General features: G+C 49.1%; 1 protein-coding gene and 1 long non-coding RNA gene across 2 annotated transcripts in view; both read left to right on the top strand.

Moving 5' to 3' along the window:
• Nucleotides 1–15,533, top strand: part of LOC309636726 — an 85,179-nt gene that overhangs the window by 57,589 nt on the left and 12,057 nt on the right. The window lies entirely within an intron of this gene.
• Nucleotides 5,477–13,147, top strand: IZUMO1R (IZUMO1 receptor, JUNO). The gene is made up of 4 exons (XM_082410099.1): nucleotides 5,477–8,705; nucleotides 9,439–9,627; nucleotides 10,065–10,200; nucleotides 10,335–13,147. Exons 1-4 carry the CDS (start codon nucleotides 8,415–8,417, stop codon nucleotides 10,601–10,603), a joined length of 885 nt encoding a protein of 294 aa, XP_082266225.1. The 5' UTR covers nucleotides 5,477–8,414; the 3' UTR covers nucleotides 10,604–13,147.

Below are 15,533 nucleotides of genomic sequence, written 5' to 3'. Positions count from 1 at the left end.
ATTGAAGAATCACAAAATATATTTTTCTAGCAATGGTAACTGCTTAATCGTTGCATTACCAGAAGGCAATGTACCCATAGTCTTTTGGAAAATTGATTTTCCCCCTCTCTAGCATTTCATTTATAGGCACAAGGGCATAAAGAGTCAAATATTTGTCACCTTAAAACGATTTACTTCCCACTGCTTTCTTTCTATAAACCACAAAACACATATGGACCTTCCAACCCTTCTATGCATTTTCTCAGACATTTTTAATGTAAGACAAAGACATAAAGATCAAAACAATCTAGAAAGATGTATATTTTCTTTAATCTATGAAATATAAACTGATCCAATTCCATTCTTTACACATGAAATTGTGTACTAAGAGAGATTGTGCCTAAGAGAAAAACAATTTGCCAAGCCACATGGTTAATAGAGCTGCAGGGAGTCAGAAAAATGAGCAAGTTGACACCTCCTAGCACAAGTTATCTAGTCAGAAGTGAGAGGTGAATGAGGGTGGAAAAACAACTTTTTTTTAAAGGGTGAAAATCCACAAGCCTGCACATCACATACACGTAACACTTAATAACTGTGACCATCGCAAAATCACTGAGGTTTCCCAGAATTTTTCCTGGTATGCTTCTTTGTAAAAATGAATCATATGAGAGAAGCTTTCTTACCAAAGAAAATCACTTGTTCATTTTACAAATACCTACTGAGTGTCTACTGTGTACCAGGCACTGCAGTTACAGCTGTGAAACTGCAGTTACAGCAACAGTCTCTACTGGCTCAGGGGCTTTAGTCTAACTGGAAACACAGAAGCCAGCAGGCAATTCCACCAGAGTGTGGCATCCTGATAGAGGTGACCCAAGGGCTGTGAGTGCACCAGGAAGGACACCTAATCCAGACATGGGCCTCCCTGAATGTGGACCTCTCTAAATTGAGACCTAAAAAAAGAAGGCATCAGCTAAGGGAAGGTATTAAGAGTGTGGAGGATGAGGGGGAGGTCCCAGCTGAAAGGGGAAAGCATGTGTGCAGGCCTGGAGCCACAGTGATCACAGAATGTTGAAAGTATTAAAGCTAGTTCCCTTTAGCTGGAGTTTGGGACCCTGTCTCTTTCTCTCACCAGGGAGGCTAGGATTATGGGTACAATTCAAAGGCTGATACCAGCATCAGATCACATCCCGTAGATGGTGGGATGGGGGAGATGCAGGGGGGATGCAGTGATGCTAAGAGTCAGGCTCTAAGCAGCCATGTCTGGACAGGCATGGACCATATGTATTAGAACACACTGGACCATGTGTATCATAACCACGCAAAATTGTCCCAGTCTCAAAGAAACATATGCAGGTGTGTCTCAGTCCTCTGAGAGGAGCTACTGAGAGGTTTGTGCCTGTTCAAACATACTTTCAATTTTAAACGTACTAGGCTGGCAGGATGGGACATGCCAAGGATGGGTGTTGAAAAGTAAACTATGAGGAAAGCACTGTCCATGGGCTCAGAAGAACTGGATGCTACAGACAGGTTCAGGCCCCTGTGGGCTATCAGGCCAGAGCTCTCACTCATTAACTCAGGCTCTCCTGTGCACCATAAACTGTGCTAGGGGCTAGTGACAGAAGGACAAGGTAAAGTCCTCACCCTCAGGGAAGTCAGAACAAAATGGGGAGGCAAGCAAATCTGCAGAAGTTTATACTCCCTTGTACTAAATGCAATACTAAAAAGAAGTTCAGAAAGCCATGGTGTCTACACCAGGGAGGGGCAAAGGCAGGCTTTCTAGAGATGATAACGCCTGAGTGAAGCCCTAAAGGCTAAGAAGCTGAGTGAAGAAGCAGGGACAGGTCGCTCCTGGCAGACGGGGCTGCAGGTGCAAAGGTCCAGAGCAGTGGCACGTTCGGAGAGCAGCAAGTCATCCAGCATGGTGAGCCTGCAGGGTGAGGGGAGGGGAGAAGGGTCAGTAGTAACCACTGGCCAGACCATGAAGGGCCTTGCAAGTGTTTGCATGAGGTGTGGTAGAGGAAGAGGAGTCCAGGACAACTCCTGGCCTATGGCCTGAGTGACTAAGGGTATAGGGTCTCATCAACCAGCTTGGAAAAGCAGATTGAATGGGGGGATAAGAACAGGTGGGTCATACTGAATGTAAAGTACCTGTGGAAAATCCAAGTAAAATACTACTGGATTTTAACTATTATAACTATTGGGGGTGGAGGGGGTAAAAGGGGAGAGGGAGAGAGAAACAGAGATCACATGTACACATAAATATACACACACATTCACACACACACACACACACACACACACACACACACACACACACACACACACACACACAGGTCAGGACTGAAGAGAGAGATTTAGGAGCTACCCGCATATAGGTGATCATGGAAGCCATGCCGGGGATGAAGTTGCAGAGAGAGCATACGTACAGTGAGAAGAAAAGAGGCCCAAGGACAGAGCTCAAGAAAACACTCAAACACACATGGAGGAAATGGAGGCCACAGAGGAGACCGAGAAGGAACACGCTGAGATGTAGGAGGAAAAGCAGGACAGGGTAGAGCCCTGGGAATCAATAAAAAGGTGAGTTTCAAGAAGGCAGGAGGGATACCCTTGGTCAAAGGCAGCTGAGAGGTCAAGTGGGCTATGGACTGACCCTTCCCATTGGATAGAACAGTTTGAAGGCTGCTGGTGAATTTGGCGAGAGTGGATTCCATGGGGTGGTGAGTAGAAGCTGAATGGCAGTGGTTGATGAATGTGAGGTGACACAGAGGAGCCACAGGGAACATGAACAGGTGTTATAGGAAACGTCTGGGAAGAGAAAGAGACAAGAGACAAGTTGGTGGCTTCACCCTTGGTCAAGGGACAGTTGGAAGGAGGGATGCTGGGAGGATTGAAAGAGAAAATGATGGAGTTCAGTTGCACATGGTACAACTGCATGTAAACCTTAGTTACTTAGTAGTAACCCTGTCTGGTGGACCCAGCAGCAGCCTGGGTTGAATGTAACAATGGGACATTGGCACCAAGGAAAGTTCACACTGAAGAGAGAAGGAGCTAGCAATCCAAGTAGAAAAATAAGCAGGCAAATAAAGATACTTGTTCTATGCGATCTTTCTCCCATCTCTGATTTTCAGCTAATCTCTTCCCCATAGGATTTTGATGTTATCTATCTGTCTCCTCTTACCTGGACTCTCTTCAACACCTGATAGCTTTCACACTCATTTCCTTTGCTGTGATTAGACCTAAAAAGAGGCCTTCTTCAAGTGGTGATGAAAGGGCCGAGCAGTAACACTCTGAAATCTCACAGAAATCATCAGAAACTGAAGATGGTCCAATCTGAAAGTCTGAGGGTGAGGGAGAAAAATCAGAAGGGAGAGGGAAGGCAGATGGGAGACAGAGTGAGAGAGGAGATGGGTAAGGAGAGGGGGAGGCAAGAGGAAATGGAGAGGTTACTTTAAACTAGAGGGGAGAAGGGTAGGTAAGGATAGAATGAAGGAATGGGAAGGGAGAGAGTGAAGGAAAGAGAGGAGGGAAGGGCAGGGGAGAGATGGGGGCCAAGGAGGGAGAGATGGATGGAGAGAGGAAGGAAAGAAAAGAGAAGTCACTTCAAACCAGAGATGAGAAAGACAGGTAAGGTGAGGATAAAGGAGAGTGACGAAGAGAGGAGGGCAGGAAGAGGGCGGGGCAAGGAGAAGAGCTAGGTCAGGTTAAACCAGGGAAGTGTCTGAATTGAAAGTGTTTTTAAGAAATGCAGGGCTTCCTTGGTGGCGCAGTAGTTGAGAATCTGCCTGCCAATGCAGGGGACACGGGTTCGAGCCCTGGTCTGGAAAGATCCCACATGCCGCGGAGCAGCTAAGCCCGTGCACCACAACTACTGAGCCTGCGTGTCTGGAGCCTGTGCTCTGCAACAAGAGAGGCCGCGATAGTGAGAGGCCCGCGCACCACGATGAAGAGTGGCCCCTGCTTGCCGCAACTAGAGAAAGCCCCCGCACAGAAATGAAGACCCAACACAGCCAAAAATAAATAAATTAATTAATTAATTTTTAAAAAAAGTCACCCCATTTGATGATGACACTGTGTGATAGTTAATTTTATGTGTCAACTCAGATGGGCCACAGGCTGCCCAGATTAAATGTTAATTCTGGGTGTGTCTGCAAGTGTGTTTCTGGATGAGACTAGCATTTGAATTGGTGGACTCAGTAAAATAGATTGCCCTCCCTAATGGGAGTGGGCATCATCAGTCTATTGAGGGCCTAAATAGAACAAAAAGTGGAGGAAGAAGGAATGTACTCCTTTTTTCTGCCTTACTGATTGAGCTGGGACATCTCTTCCTGACCTCAGACTGAGATGTACTCCATTGGTTCCCTTGGTTTTCAGGCGTTCAAACTTAGGCTAAATTATACCACCTGCTTTCCTGGGTCTGCAGCTTGTAGATAGCAGATCATGGGACTTCTTGGCCTCAGTAACTGCACAAGGCAATTCCTCAAAATCTCTCTCTCTCTCTCTTTCTCTCTCTATATATGTAATATATACATATACACACACATATACATTCTATTGATTCTGCTTTCTGGAGAACCCTAATACACACTGATATTAAAAATTCATTTAAAAAAAGAAAGAAAATAGAGTAAAATGGTAACGGCAAAATCTAAGTGGTGGCTATATGGGGGTTCGTTGAAAAATTCTCTCAACTTTCTTTATGTTTAAAATTTTTTATAATAAAATCCTCGGATATTAGATCATTCTGGCTGCTGCTTGGATAAAGCTTCAGAAAGGGGCAAAGGAGTCCGTTAGGGGGTTGTTGGCAGTAATGGAGGCAAGAGATGGTCAAGGACCAGATCGGAGGGAGAGAAACTGGGATTAAAGGATTGGAATTCAAGAGGTGTTTAGAAAGTTAAATCAATCGCTCTGGTAATGGGATGATGGATCTAGAGGGAAGGAAGAGGTTGAGATAAACAGCAGCCCCGTTTTACCTACCTTAGCTACAGACCAATTACAAGTTGAGACAAGGATGGTCTTGGGGTCTTTGGGGTGAGAGGAAGGAGTCATAAGGTCCACTAAGAACTCCAATTACCAATGTTCCCTCCGCTGGCCTCTGACCTCGGGTTCAGGAAATTCCTGGCACTAGCTCTTTGCTTTCTGAGTCTGTTCTGGAAGTCTGTGGGCTTCAGCACCATGGACGAACTGGTGTGTAGGGAGTAGAGCATTACCGTTGCCCGCCTTGTGCTGTGGTCCCAAACCAGAGCCTGGGCTGCTCCTTCGCTGCCCTGCCCTCCCCCCTCTCTCAGAACCCTCCAGACGCCACTCTAGCTCTGCTGTTGGCAATGTAACTGTCCTGTTTTGTTTAAGAACAAAATTGCTTGTGACCAGCAGTTTCAAACGGCTTCATCCGCGGCCAGCTTTGGTTTATCAGCCATCTGGCAGAAAGCAGATCTCTCTGGAAGACTCGATCACAATAAGGCAAAATTGAGTTTTCCTCAAGGGCCGCAAACTGCCTTTCTGGGAGCACAGGTGTCAGCCTGTTCCGAGAAGCAGCTCTGCAATCCCTCCCACCCTCCCTCCCCTGGCACCTGCGCTGGCTGTCATTTCAGCTCATTTCCTACAGCCTTGTCCCAGCAACCGCCAGCACATTCCCCCTCGTCCTCCATCCCTCTGTGTGAAGGACATTTACCAGAGGACGTGTTTTTCCATTTTAGTAATTAGGGCTGCACTTCATTGCTGGATTTCTGTCCCTGCCACATCCACAGCCATCTGACGATTAATGTTAAACCCAAACTCTCTTACCTCGTCAAGCTTTAGGGCCTCCTGCATATTTGTGATGCCTTGAACAAGACACGCACACCTGCTCTTCCCCTGGATGCCGCGGGGAGAGACCTGGGTTGCTTGGTACCAGACCCTAAAAAAAGGAGACTCCTGACTCTGTTTAAGGCAGGAATGTGGGAGACTGGGCTGTAATCATTTCTGTTCTCAGATAAAGCCCACACGTGTCTCCCAACATACAATCTGATTATGGAATTTGACTTTTTGTTTGTTTTTTAAACAGACTTGACTTGAGACCCAGACAGCATCTACCCTTTCAGTCCTGGAGGTCTTCCCCTCACCCGGTCCTCATGCACCAGGTATGGAGTCATGGCTATCTGAGTTCATGGCTGTCCTAGCTCTGCCACTCCCCATCTGAGCCTCAGTTTCCCCACAAGTAAAATGAGGGAGGGCGTTCACTCGGGGGGGTCATTGTGAGGAGTAAGCCAGACCATATACTGAAGGCTCCAGCCCAGTGCCTGGGTCCTTCATGGCACTCAGAACTCAGTGGCTGGGATGACCTAGGTGTGGCGAATGTAATTTTCCAGCATGATGATTAATTCATGTCTGCACATCACCTATGTAGCTGAACAGCATGCTTTCTTCAATTACAAAATGCTTTTATTGTGCTTCAATTTCCTGTGTATGAAGAAAATGCCAGTGACTTTGGTTACTTCTCTTTGGAAACGGAAATTGTTACAAGAAACAAGCAAAAAAAAAAAATGGGCTCCTTTTCCATCATTTTCATCATCTTTGAGACTCTCCTAAGTGTCCTGGCCAAGTTTCCAGCCTCTCCTTAGCTGAGGAAGGCATTCCTGTGAAGTTCATCACTGCTGAGGACACTTGCAGAATCTCTCACGGGACAGCGGTCTCTGCATGCTAATGGAGGCCATTTCCTGGGTTTGGAGGGACTTTTTTGGTTTTGTTTGCTTTGGCTTGGGACATACATTTAAATCCTTGGGTCCCTGAGGCCCCATTTCATCTCTGCATCACTGGGCTGCCCAGTCTCCACTGCAGCAGGAAGCCTAGCTCCTGTGGGCTAAGAGAAGATATCGCTACCATTAAAACCCAGGTGGTCCATGGCAGGTAACTGAGCTGATGAAGAGGCAGGTAGAGCTTTGGAATAGGGCTGAGAGAGAAAGGCTTGGTAGGATAAAAGGATAAGAATAAAAACCATTTAGATTTATCTTTGCCAGGCTTGATGCCAAGTCCTTTTCAGGAACTTTCTCTTTCATTTCTTTTCCCCAACAGTCCCATCATAACAGCCCTTTCTACAGGTAGAGAAACTGACAGAGAGTTTCAGGCATTTTCTCAAGGTCGGCCAGCTCGTAAGCAGCAGAGCTGAGAGCAGAACTCAGTAGCTGACTAAGGAGCACAGGATCTTACCCTCTATGGGGTCTGTTTCTCTGGGAAAGTGAAACCCTCCTGACTCTGCCCACAGAAGGTCCCAACACGTGGGTAAGATGGATGGTGTTAACGAGAGCCACCTGGAGCTCTGCTCCTGCACCTGGACCCAACAGGAACCGGAGGGGTAATAAATAGGCAGGATCACAGACGTCTCCTCAGCCTCACAATCTCTGGAGGCGGGAGAGCGCCGCTCCTGCTTTGAAAGTGAGTATGAAGAAAACGCTAGAAGAGGCGGCATTTTCCTCTATTCACCTGACACACCCGATTCCTTGAAATACTCCATGGCCGCGGCCGTGCTGGAAACTGGAGCTGCAGAGAGAGAGCAGCTTTAGATTTAGGCTCAAAGATGGGCTCAGAAGGTGGAACTAGCGTCTCCCCCTCCGATGTTTGAGGCTCTCAACTTGAGCTGAGCCACAGGTTTTCAGGTTCATCGTGATGGGTCCACAGCCGGTTCCTGAGAGGCATCGGGCCTGGGCTCCTGGGTGGGTGAAGGCCGTGGGCATCATTGGGTGCTTGGGGCAGGATGTGCTTCTGCCCTTTTTGTTTGCTTCTCTTTCTACTCTCTCCATTTATGAGAACTACCCAGGGCAGAGTGGGAAACAGTGCACAACAAACATCAAGGGAAAAGCCAGCCTCCTCATTCCAGTAACGGGGACCAGCTTTGGATGTGGAAGACTGAAGTTGGCTCACGCCTGGTCACGCTCCCTGGCTCTGAGATGCCAGCAAGGCCACTGGGCGCCTGGCTGCCTCAGCCTTGTGCTTAGGCTGGGTTTGAGATGGGTTGAGGCTGGTGGAGGCGGACCACTGCTCTAGGGGAAGGGACTCTGGCCAGAGGGAACTGGGGAGGAGGCCAGATGCTTGAGGAGCTGTGGGCCTTGTGTGCACCTTTCAGAGGGGCCGGAGTTAGCGTTAGGGTTGGCACTCTATGGAGTAAGGATCGCATTTTTCACACTACCCAGTCCCACTGCGCCTTTGGCCCCATGTAGAATCTAGTTACTGAGCCTTTGTTCAGTTACTCAAGATCAAAGCTCTGAATTCCCAGCCCCTATGTCACTGAGTTAGAAAGGCTGCCTCTGAGTGGAGAAGGGCCAGGGAAAGTTCCCCCAGGGAAAGCTGGAACCGTTCTACCCGTGACCCTCCTTCACCTTGGGGCTGATCTCTTCCCCTCCCTGGCCTCAGTTTCTGCATCTGTAGGTTGTTAGGGGTGAGTGTCAGACCTCACTGGATATTTTATGACGCTGCCTCAGATAAAGGTTCTAGAAGCAGCCAGAGTATCATGGTTGCTTGAGGGAGGCTTGAAGCCCATGCCTGCTCCCAGGGATGACGGAGGGCGTGGATTGAGGTGTCCTCTCCATCACAGGCGGAGCTCCTCTCTGCAGCAGGCCATGGGGTGTTGGTGGCAGCTCCTGCTGGGGCTGTGGGCAGTCCCACCCGTGTGGGCTGGGCGCGAGCTGCTCAACATCTGCATGAACGCCAAGCCCCACAAGCCAGAGCCCAGCCCGGAGGCCAAGCTCTACGAGGAGGTATGGAAGCCAGAACTGGCATGGGGTGCAGGGTGGGTGGAGGCTTCTTAGATCGGGGAAGGGACACAAAGGCCAAGATGGCTTCTGAACCCCTATCCATCTTGACTCATTTGGTTCCCTAGGTTGGGTTTCGGCAAAGGCCACTGGAGGGGGGTGCTAATTGCCAAATGATTTACAGTTTTCATCCCTGAGCTGCACGGCCACTCGGAGCAGGGGCAGATGATGATCCCGGAGACTCATAGATATTCAGCCTAGATTCCATGAAGCAAGGTCCCCCTCTTCTGCCCTCCCACCAGCAGGCCCTGGAAAAAAAATAAGACTTAAGGGACCCCTCCCCAAGTCCCTAAAGGCAATTGACAGGGAGCAGGGAGGACGAGCAGGGCTGGCATGTACCTATGAGCCCTTCTCAGCCGCACGTGCCCTGCCCCAGTGCAACCCCACATTCCCCTGGGTCTTGGGGACAACCTTGCTACCGCCACCCCCAGGATCTGAGACCTTGAAAGCCCCGTTCCTAGGGGACTCACAGTCTGTTGCGGGGAGGCCAGTGTGCAGGCGCCCTCTGGGTGTGAATATTGACAATTTATCGGCATTCCTTCTATCCAGGGGTCGCTGGCCTGAAGGCATCCCACTTGCTGGGTCCTCTTCTAGGGGACATTTTCACCTTTCTGGCCCAGACACTCATCAACCCCCTGCCCCTCCTCCCCACGCCTTTTGCTTCTTCATCCACCTTCAGTGCATCCCCTGGAAGGACAGTGCCTGCTGCACGGCCAACACGAGCTGGGAAGCCCACCTGGAAGTGTCCCTGCTCTACAACTTCAGCTTGGCTCACTGCGGACTGATGATGCCGGGCTGTCAGAAGCACTTCCTCCAGGCCATCTGCTTCTACGAGTGCTCTCCCAACCTGGGGCCTTGGATCCAGCGGGTGGGAAGAAGTGGGCTGGGGTGGGTGGGCAGGAGACGCGTCCATCAGTGCCCTGTTCATAAGCGCCTGAGCTCCAGGCTGCTAGCGGGAACAGGAGATGCTGTCCCCCTAGGGACAAGAGCAGAGTCAGAGGCCGCTGTGGGGGACAGAGATGGAGAGGAGGTCACCTCTGGCCCTAGAGAACGGCATGCATGGAGAGTGGTCACAGGAGAACAGCGGGATGGAGGGACTATTTGAGTCACGTCTTCTGTTTGTAGGAACAGAGCTGTGTACAGACTATTTAACTCAGCCTCAGCATTCTCATTTGTAAAATAATATTTAGTGATTTCGTAAGAGAATATGTTCTGATGGTACCTGACCCAAGTTCCATTGTAGCTCTTGATAGTCCTCAGGTTGGTGCTATTATAATTCTTGCCTCTTGCTCTGCCCGCACCCAGCTGGACCCGAGTGGGCGGGCGGAGCGGATTCTGGACGCGCCCCTGTGCCGGGAAGACTGCGAGCAGTGGTGGGCCGACTGCCGCACATCCTACACCTGCAAATCCAACTGGCACGGCGGCTGGACCTGGAGTCGGGGTGAGTGATGCTAGGCAGGGCCCGGGAGGCCCCCCACCCGAGGGCAGCTGCAAGCCCTCCGCTCCCCTGGGGGTAAATGATGGGGATGTGAGGACAGGAGCGGGTAAGTTGTCCGTGCCTGGATCTCCCCTCAGGGAAGCCCCGCTGCCCTGCCAGAGCCCTCTGTCACCCTTTCCTGCATTACTTCCCCACCCCGGCTGACCTATGTGAGAAGATCTGGAGCAACTCCTTCAAGGCAAGCCCGGAGCATAGGACCAGCGGGCGGTGTCTGCAGAAGTGGTTCAAGCCTGCTGGGGGCAACCCCAATGTGGCCGTGGCCCGCCTCTTTGCCAGCCCTGCCCCATCCTGGGAGCTCTCTGACATGCTCCTGGCTTTCTCTCTGTTCCAGCTACTCCTTTCCTGAGAGTCCCTCCTCCTTCCACACACGCCTGCGTTCCCCCAGCTGTGGGCCAGGCCCGGCCATGGCAGCCTCCTTCCTTAGCACCTTCCTGAAATGAGCAGCACAGGCTGGGGGCTGGGGCCTGAGCCTCCCACGTTTGGTTCTGCTCTGCTTCACCTTCCTGGCCTGGAAGGCAGCTGGGGGCTGGGAAGCCACAGGTGACCATCCCCTCCTGTCTTAAGGATGGGGGACTCTGAGGTGGGATTCCAGGCCCTTCTCATCCAGTGCACGCCCACCCCCTACCCAGTAGAGCTGAGGGTGACTGCCCTGGCCTCCCCTCCCACGATGGTGTCTCCAACAAAACAGCAGTCGACCTTTCCTTCTGCCTGACCCACTCGGTCCTAGCTCTATAGTCAGGGATCGGGCTGCAGGAAGCAGGAGCCGGTTTGCCCTCTGCACTGAAATCTCCTAGTTGGTTGTTACTTTCCTAATGATGATAAACTTCTTAACACATGCCAGGCCCTCTCGTTACATCCTCACAACAGCTCTCTGGTGGGAGTGCTTTCAACACTCCCTTTTCTTCAATAAGCAACACACCATAAAAAAGACCCAAAGCCGGGACAACCGTGGTGCCACCCAGACCATCGGCTTTGTTTTGGGTACCAAGATTGAAGCAGCTGTCTCAAGTGCTTTCGGCTTTCCCTCTTCTTTTTAACTCCAGAATCGCAACATGCTGGTCTGAAATGTTGGAAACCTAAGTTCTAATGTCTTTACCACTTTCTGTATGACTTTTGGCAAGTCCTTTGACCTTCATTTAAGACTGTCGTGGTTTCCCTCTGCTGGAGGAATGAGAAAGTTGGGCCAGATGATTTTAACTTACGAAAAGAAAAGGAAAAAGGCAGTGCCATTGTGTTTTGGGATACAGACTGTGCTTCTTGGGCAGTGCCATGTCCTAAAGACTGAGGGAGAAGAGTCAGAACTGAACCCGAGAAGGGACATCAAGACAGCCTTCACATCCCGTCTGTAAGTGGACCGACAGCCGACGCACCCACTCAGAACCTTCTGGAGCCTGAAGCCCAGCAGCTTCCCAGCATAGATGGTGCCTTCCCACAAACTTTTCTCTGTCAAAGAGAGGCTTCTAATATGTCTGCAGTTGAGTTAGAAAAGCCAACCAACGCCACCCCCGTCCCTCCCACACTTACCTTTAATGTGCTCGTTCACTGCGTAAAGCACAAGCCTGTTACAGGCAGGACACTCGAGGTCTAAAACTCATGAAGAGAGCCCTGCAAGTGAGGTGCTCAGAGTCTGGAGAAGGAAGCAGACAGCAGCAGCGGTGACAAAGCACTTCAGTCTGCAGGAACGCCTGGGCCTGGGTGGGGTCCTAGGAAGGCCTCACAAAAAAGGTGAGGCTTGAGCCTGGGTGAAGAAGGGTCACTTCACTGAGAACAGGGAGGAAATTGCGAGATAAAACCCAGCCGGGTCCCCAAGGCATGAACTGTGGGAAGCAGTACCTTTCATTTTTCTTCAATCAATCAATCGTGGCTTCAAAAATATGTATAGGTAACATCTCTTGAGAGTTGAGGACTGAATGAAGTGTCTGAGAGTGTGTCTTTGGTAATAAAGCTGAGAGTTTAATGAGGTTTGGTTTTTGTTTTTTGTTTTTTAGTGTTTTTATGTATAAATATAAAAATTAGTCAAAGTAGGGTTAAAGTTGAGACGCACAAAGGAAGACTAGTTCTGGGAGCCCTAGTAACTGTTACTATTTATTGATTACTCTGTGCCCGGGGCTCTGCTAAGCCCCTCACATGCATTAGTTCATTTGATCCTCACAAAAGCCTTGAGAGGTACTCTCGCACCCCCATTTTTCAAATTAGGACAGAAGCATGTGGGTTTGAAACCAGGTAAGTGTGACCCCAGAGTTCCAGGTCGTAAGGCTTACACTGAACACCCTGGCAGGTTGTTGAGTGGGGCTGGGGCGGACGTGGGGAATGGAGAGAGGGAGGCTGGTTCCTGACAGGCTGTGGTCAGGAAGGAGACTGATCTCTCTCCCCATATGTGGTTGTGAGGAGTGTTGGGTTTCAAGCAGTGGAGTGGAACCGTCAGATTTGCAGCTAGATTGTTTGTTTTAATCAGAGTATCCATGCACTTGGTTAAAACACATAGGTCAAATGATCTCTAGCACACACTGAGCCACAGAGCCGCGGCCGGCCCCTAGGCCCCAGGGCCCCTGCCCAGAGGCGCCCACGTCTAGCCACTGCTGGATCTAGCTATGAGAAAGTTACAAAAGGTGTCTTATCTTTCTGCCACACGTTCAGACTATTTTTTTGCTCTCTGTTCTGTTAGTTTTTCAACTTAATCTTCCAATCTTTTTAATTTTGGAAATCCATTTTTAATTTCCAGGAAACTTTTTTTTTTTTTTAACTCCCTTGTTCTTCACAGCCTGCTGTTTTCTGGTTTTATGGCCGTAATATCTTCTCACATCTCACTGAAGGTCTAGTTAGAATTTTTTTTATAAATTTATTTTATTTATTTATTTTTGGCTGTGTTGGGTCTTTGTTGCTGCACGCAGGCTTTAGGGGCAGGGGTTTCAGTAGTTGTGGCACGCAGGCTCAGTAGTTGTGGCTCGCGGGTTCTAGAGTGCAGGCTCAGTAGTTGTGGTGCATGGGCTTAGTTGCTCTGTGGCATGTGGGATCTTCCCGGACCAGGGCTCGAACCCGTGTCCCCTGCATTGGCAGGTGGATTCTTAACCACTGCGTCACCAGGGAAGCCCTAATTAGAATTTTTTTTAAAGCTTGTTTCTAGTCTCTGAATGACCTGTTTTCTCCAAGGTCAATCTGTTTATCTTGATCTCCTATGTGCTGCTGGTTTTCTCTGTGTTTGGTGACCTTGGCTGTGTGTCCGTACTTAAGAATGAGGCACCGGGTTGATTTTTCTATGCAAGCGGTATAGGTGTCCTCCATGGTTGTATATGTGGGTCTCCTTTCCCCTGACTAACAAAGCTGGTGGGGAGTTCTGGGTACATGGGGAGGGTTCGTTGACTGGAAGACTTTGCTTCAGAGTGTGGAAATAATGAAAACCCACCAAGTGAGAACGAGCAAAGCCTCTTTATTCAGAGCTTGCTATAGCAAAGGAGTCAGCCACCATTACTTGCATTTTGGCAGAGACTCAAAGGAGAAAGTTTTAGAGTGGAAAAAAGAAGGTTTCAGGTGTGCCCTGATTAGAGGCTGTTGGCATGGGGAAGCTGGAGGTAGGATAACAAAGCAGGTCCTCCGGTGATTGGTTAGAGGTGCATAGTTGGCTTTCTCTGATTGGTCCTCAGTTGAAAGGAGAGAGGAAAATCAAAGAAGCTGTTAGCTATTAATCAAGTCCTGGCTATGTGGAGCTGATTGTCAGAGGGATTATTGTTTGGCTTCCTGGGCTGTTTGTAAAGATAGTTGTCCAAATTCCTATCACTCTGACTTATAGATAGTAGGCTGGCTTTCTGGGCTGATTACTGCAGATGATGGATTAGAATTCTATTTTTATATACATCTGGCCATTGTCCATTTGCAGTCTCAAGACGGAGTCAGCAGGAGCTATATTGGAGTGCAGACCCCCTCAAATACTGGAATAAGGATGGTTCTCCCTGGGGTGCCAGCATCAGCTATTTCATCATATGTAAAACTGCAGCACTATCCAGAATTTAACTTAGAGAACGTCTTCCAGGATCCCCCAACCTCAGGGGTTAAAGTTAGGTTGCCTGAGCTCTAGATTTGGGCAGAGGTCACAGGAGGGAGCATGTAGTATTTCTCTCTCTGCTCCCACACCTGCCAACTCAGAGCCTCTCCGAGGTTCTGCCCCACAGATCAGCTCCTTCTGCTGCAGCTGCTTCCTCCTCCTCTGGCAACCCCTGGTCCCCTTGGTGTGTTTTCCTGTGCTTTTCATCTTCTAAATATTTGTTGAAATCTCTTGTTCAGTGATGGTTTCCTTCACACTCTCTTAGTAAGGGAACACTTAGAAATAAACAGTCAGGGGATATATGTATGCATATAGCTGATTCACTTTGTTGTACAGCAGAAACTAACACAATTGTAAAGCAATTATACTCCAATAAAGATGTATTTTTTAAAAAAAGAAATAATCATTTTAGCGAGATCCCAGTTAGTCATTCCACCTTCGATAACCAGCAGCTGCAGATTTTTTTAAAGATCTCATTGTTGTGTAATAAGTACATTAAAAAGGGGGCCAAACTGAAGACAAGGAGGCTGAGGACAATGTGTAGGATGAATTTGCAGGTGGGGAATGAAATAAGAAATGCAGGTGATAGGAACCTAATTGTGAGCTATGCTCTAGGAGGTATTATGTCAGGCTACAGGAGAGACAGTGGACCAGAAAGGTATAAGTTCAGGAACTGTTAGGAAGATAGCACCTAGAGAAATTTGGGCCATACTTGTGTATACAGTGCCACAAAGCAAGTATAAGATGAAATGTGGGAGAGAACTATCTCAAAGGAACCAACCGTCCTGGATAATTCGACTGTGACACTCCCGTTTGTAAGAGGTCCTTTCCCTAGCCTAGGCTGTGCTAGGTCTTGGGTGGGAGGGGAGATGGCAGAGGGCATTCCTTCTACTGGATTCAACCCAGTCACTTTTCCGCTACGGTAACATCAAACTCTATTCAAGTCCTTCCTCAGAGAATTCTGGGGAGTCCTAAGTAGCAGGTGAAAAACAAAACAAAATGGCCCTCTTTTGTATGCATCCTTTGTTTTAAGATTCCTTTCTGAGTAAATCTCCTCAGTAAGACCCCTTCCCCGAGTGCAGAAGTCCCTGCAGCCTGACATTCATGCCCTAAGATCCTGTTCCCAGACCACTCCTCTGCTGCCTGAAAAGGGTGACCACCCTTCCCATTCCTCTGCCACCATGTCCCTGCCCAGTCCTTTCCCATCCAATCTCCACTGACCCACTCCACAAAAATT

This window comes from Balaenoptera physalus (assembly GCF_965194825.1).
Source record: "Balaenoptera physalus genome assembly, chromosome: 10".
NCBI lineage: Eukaryota > Metazoa > Chordata > Mammalia > Artiodactyla > Balaenopteridae > Balaenoptera > Balaenoptera physalus.
This window is presented reverse-complemented; position numbering and strand designations above follow the sequence as displayed.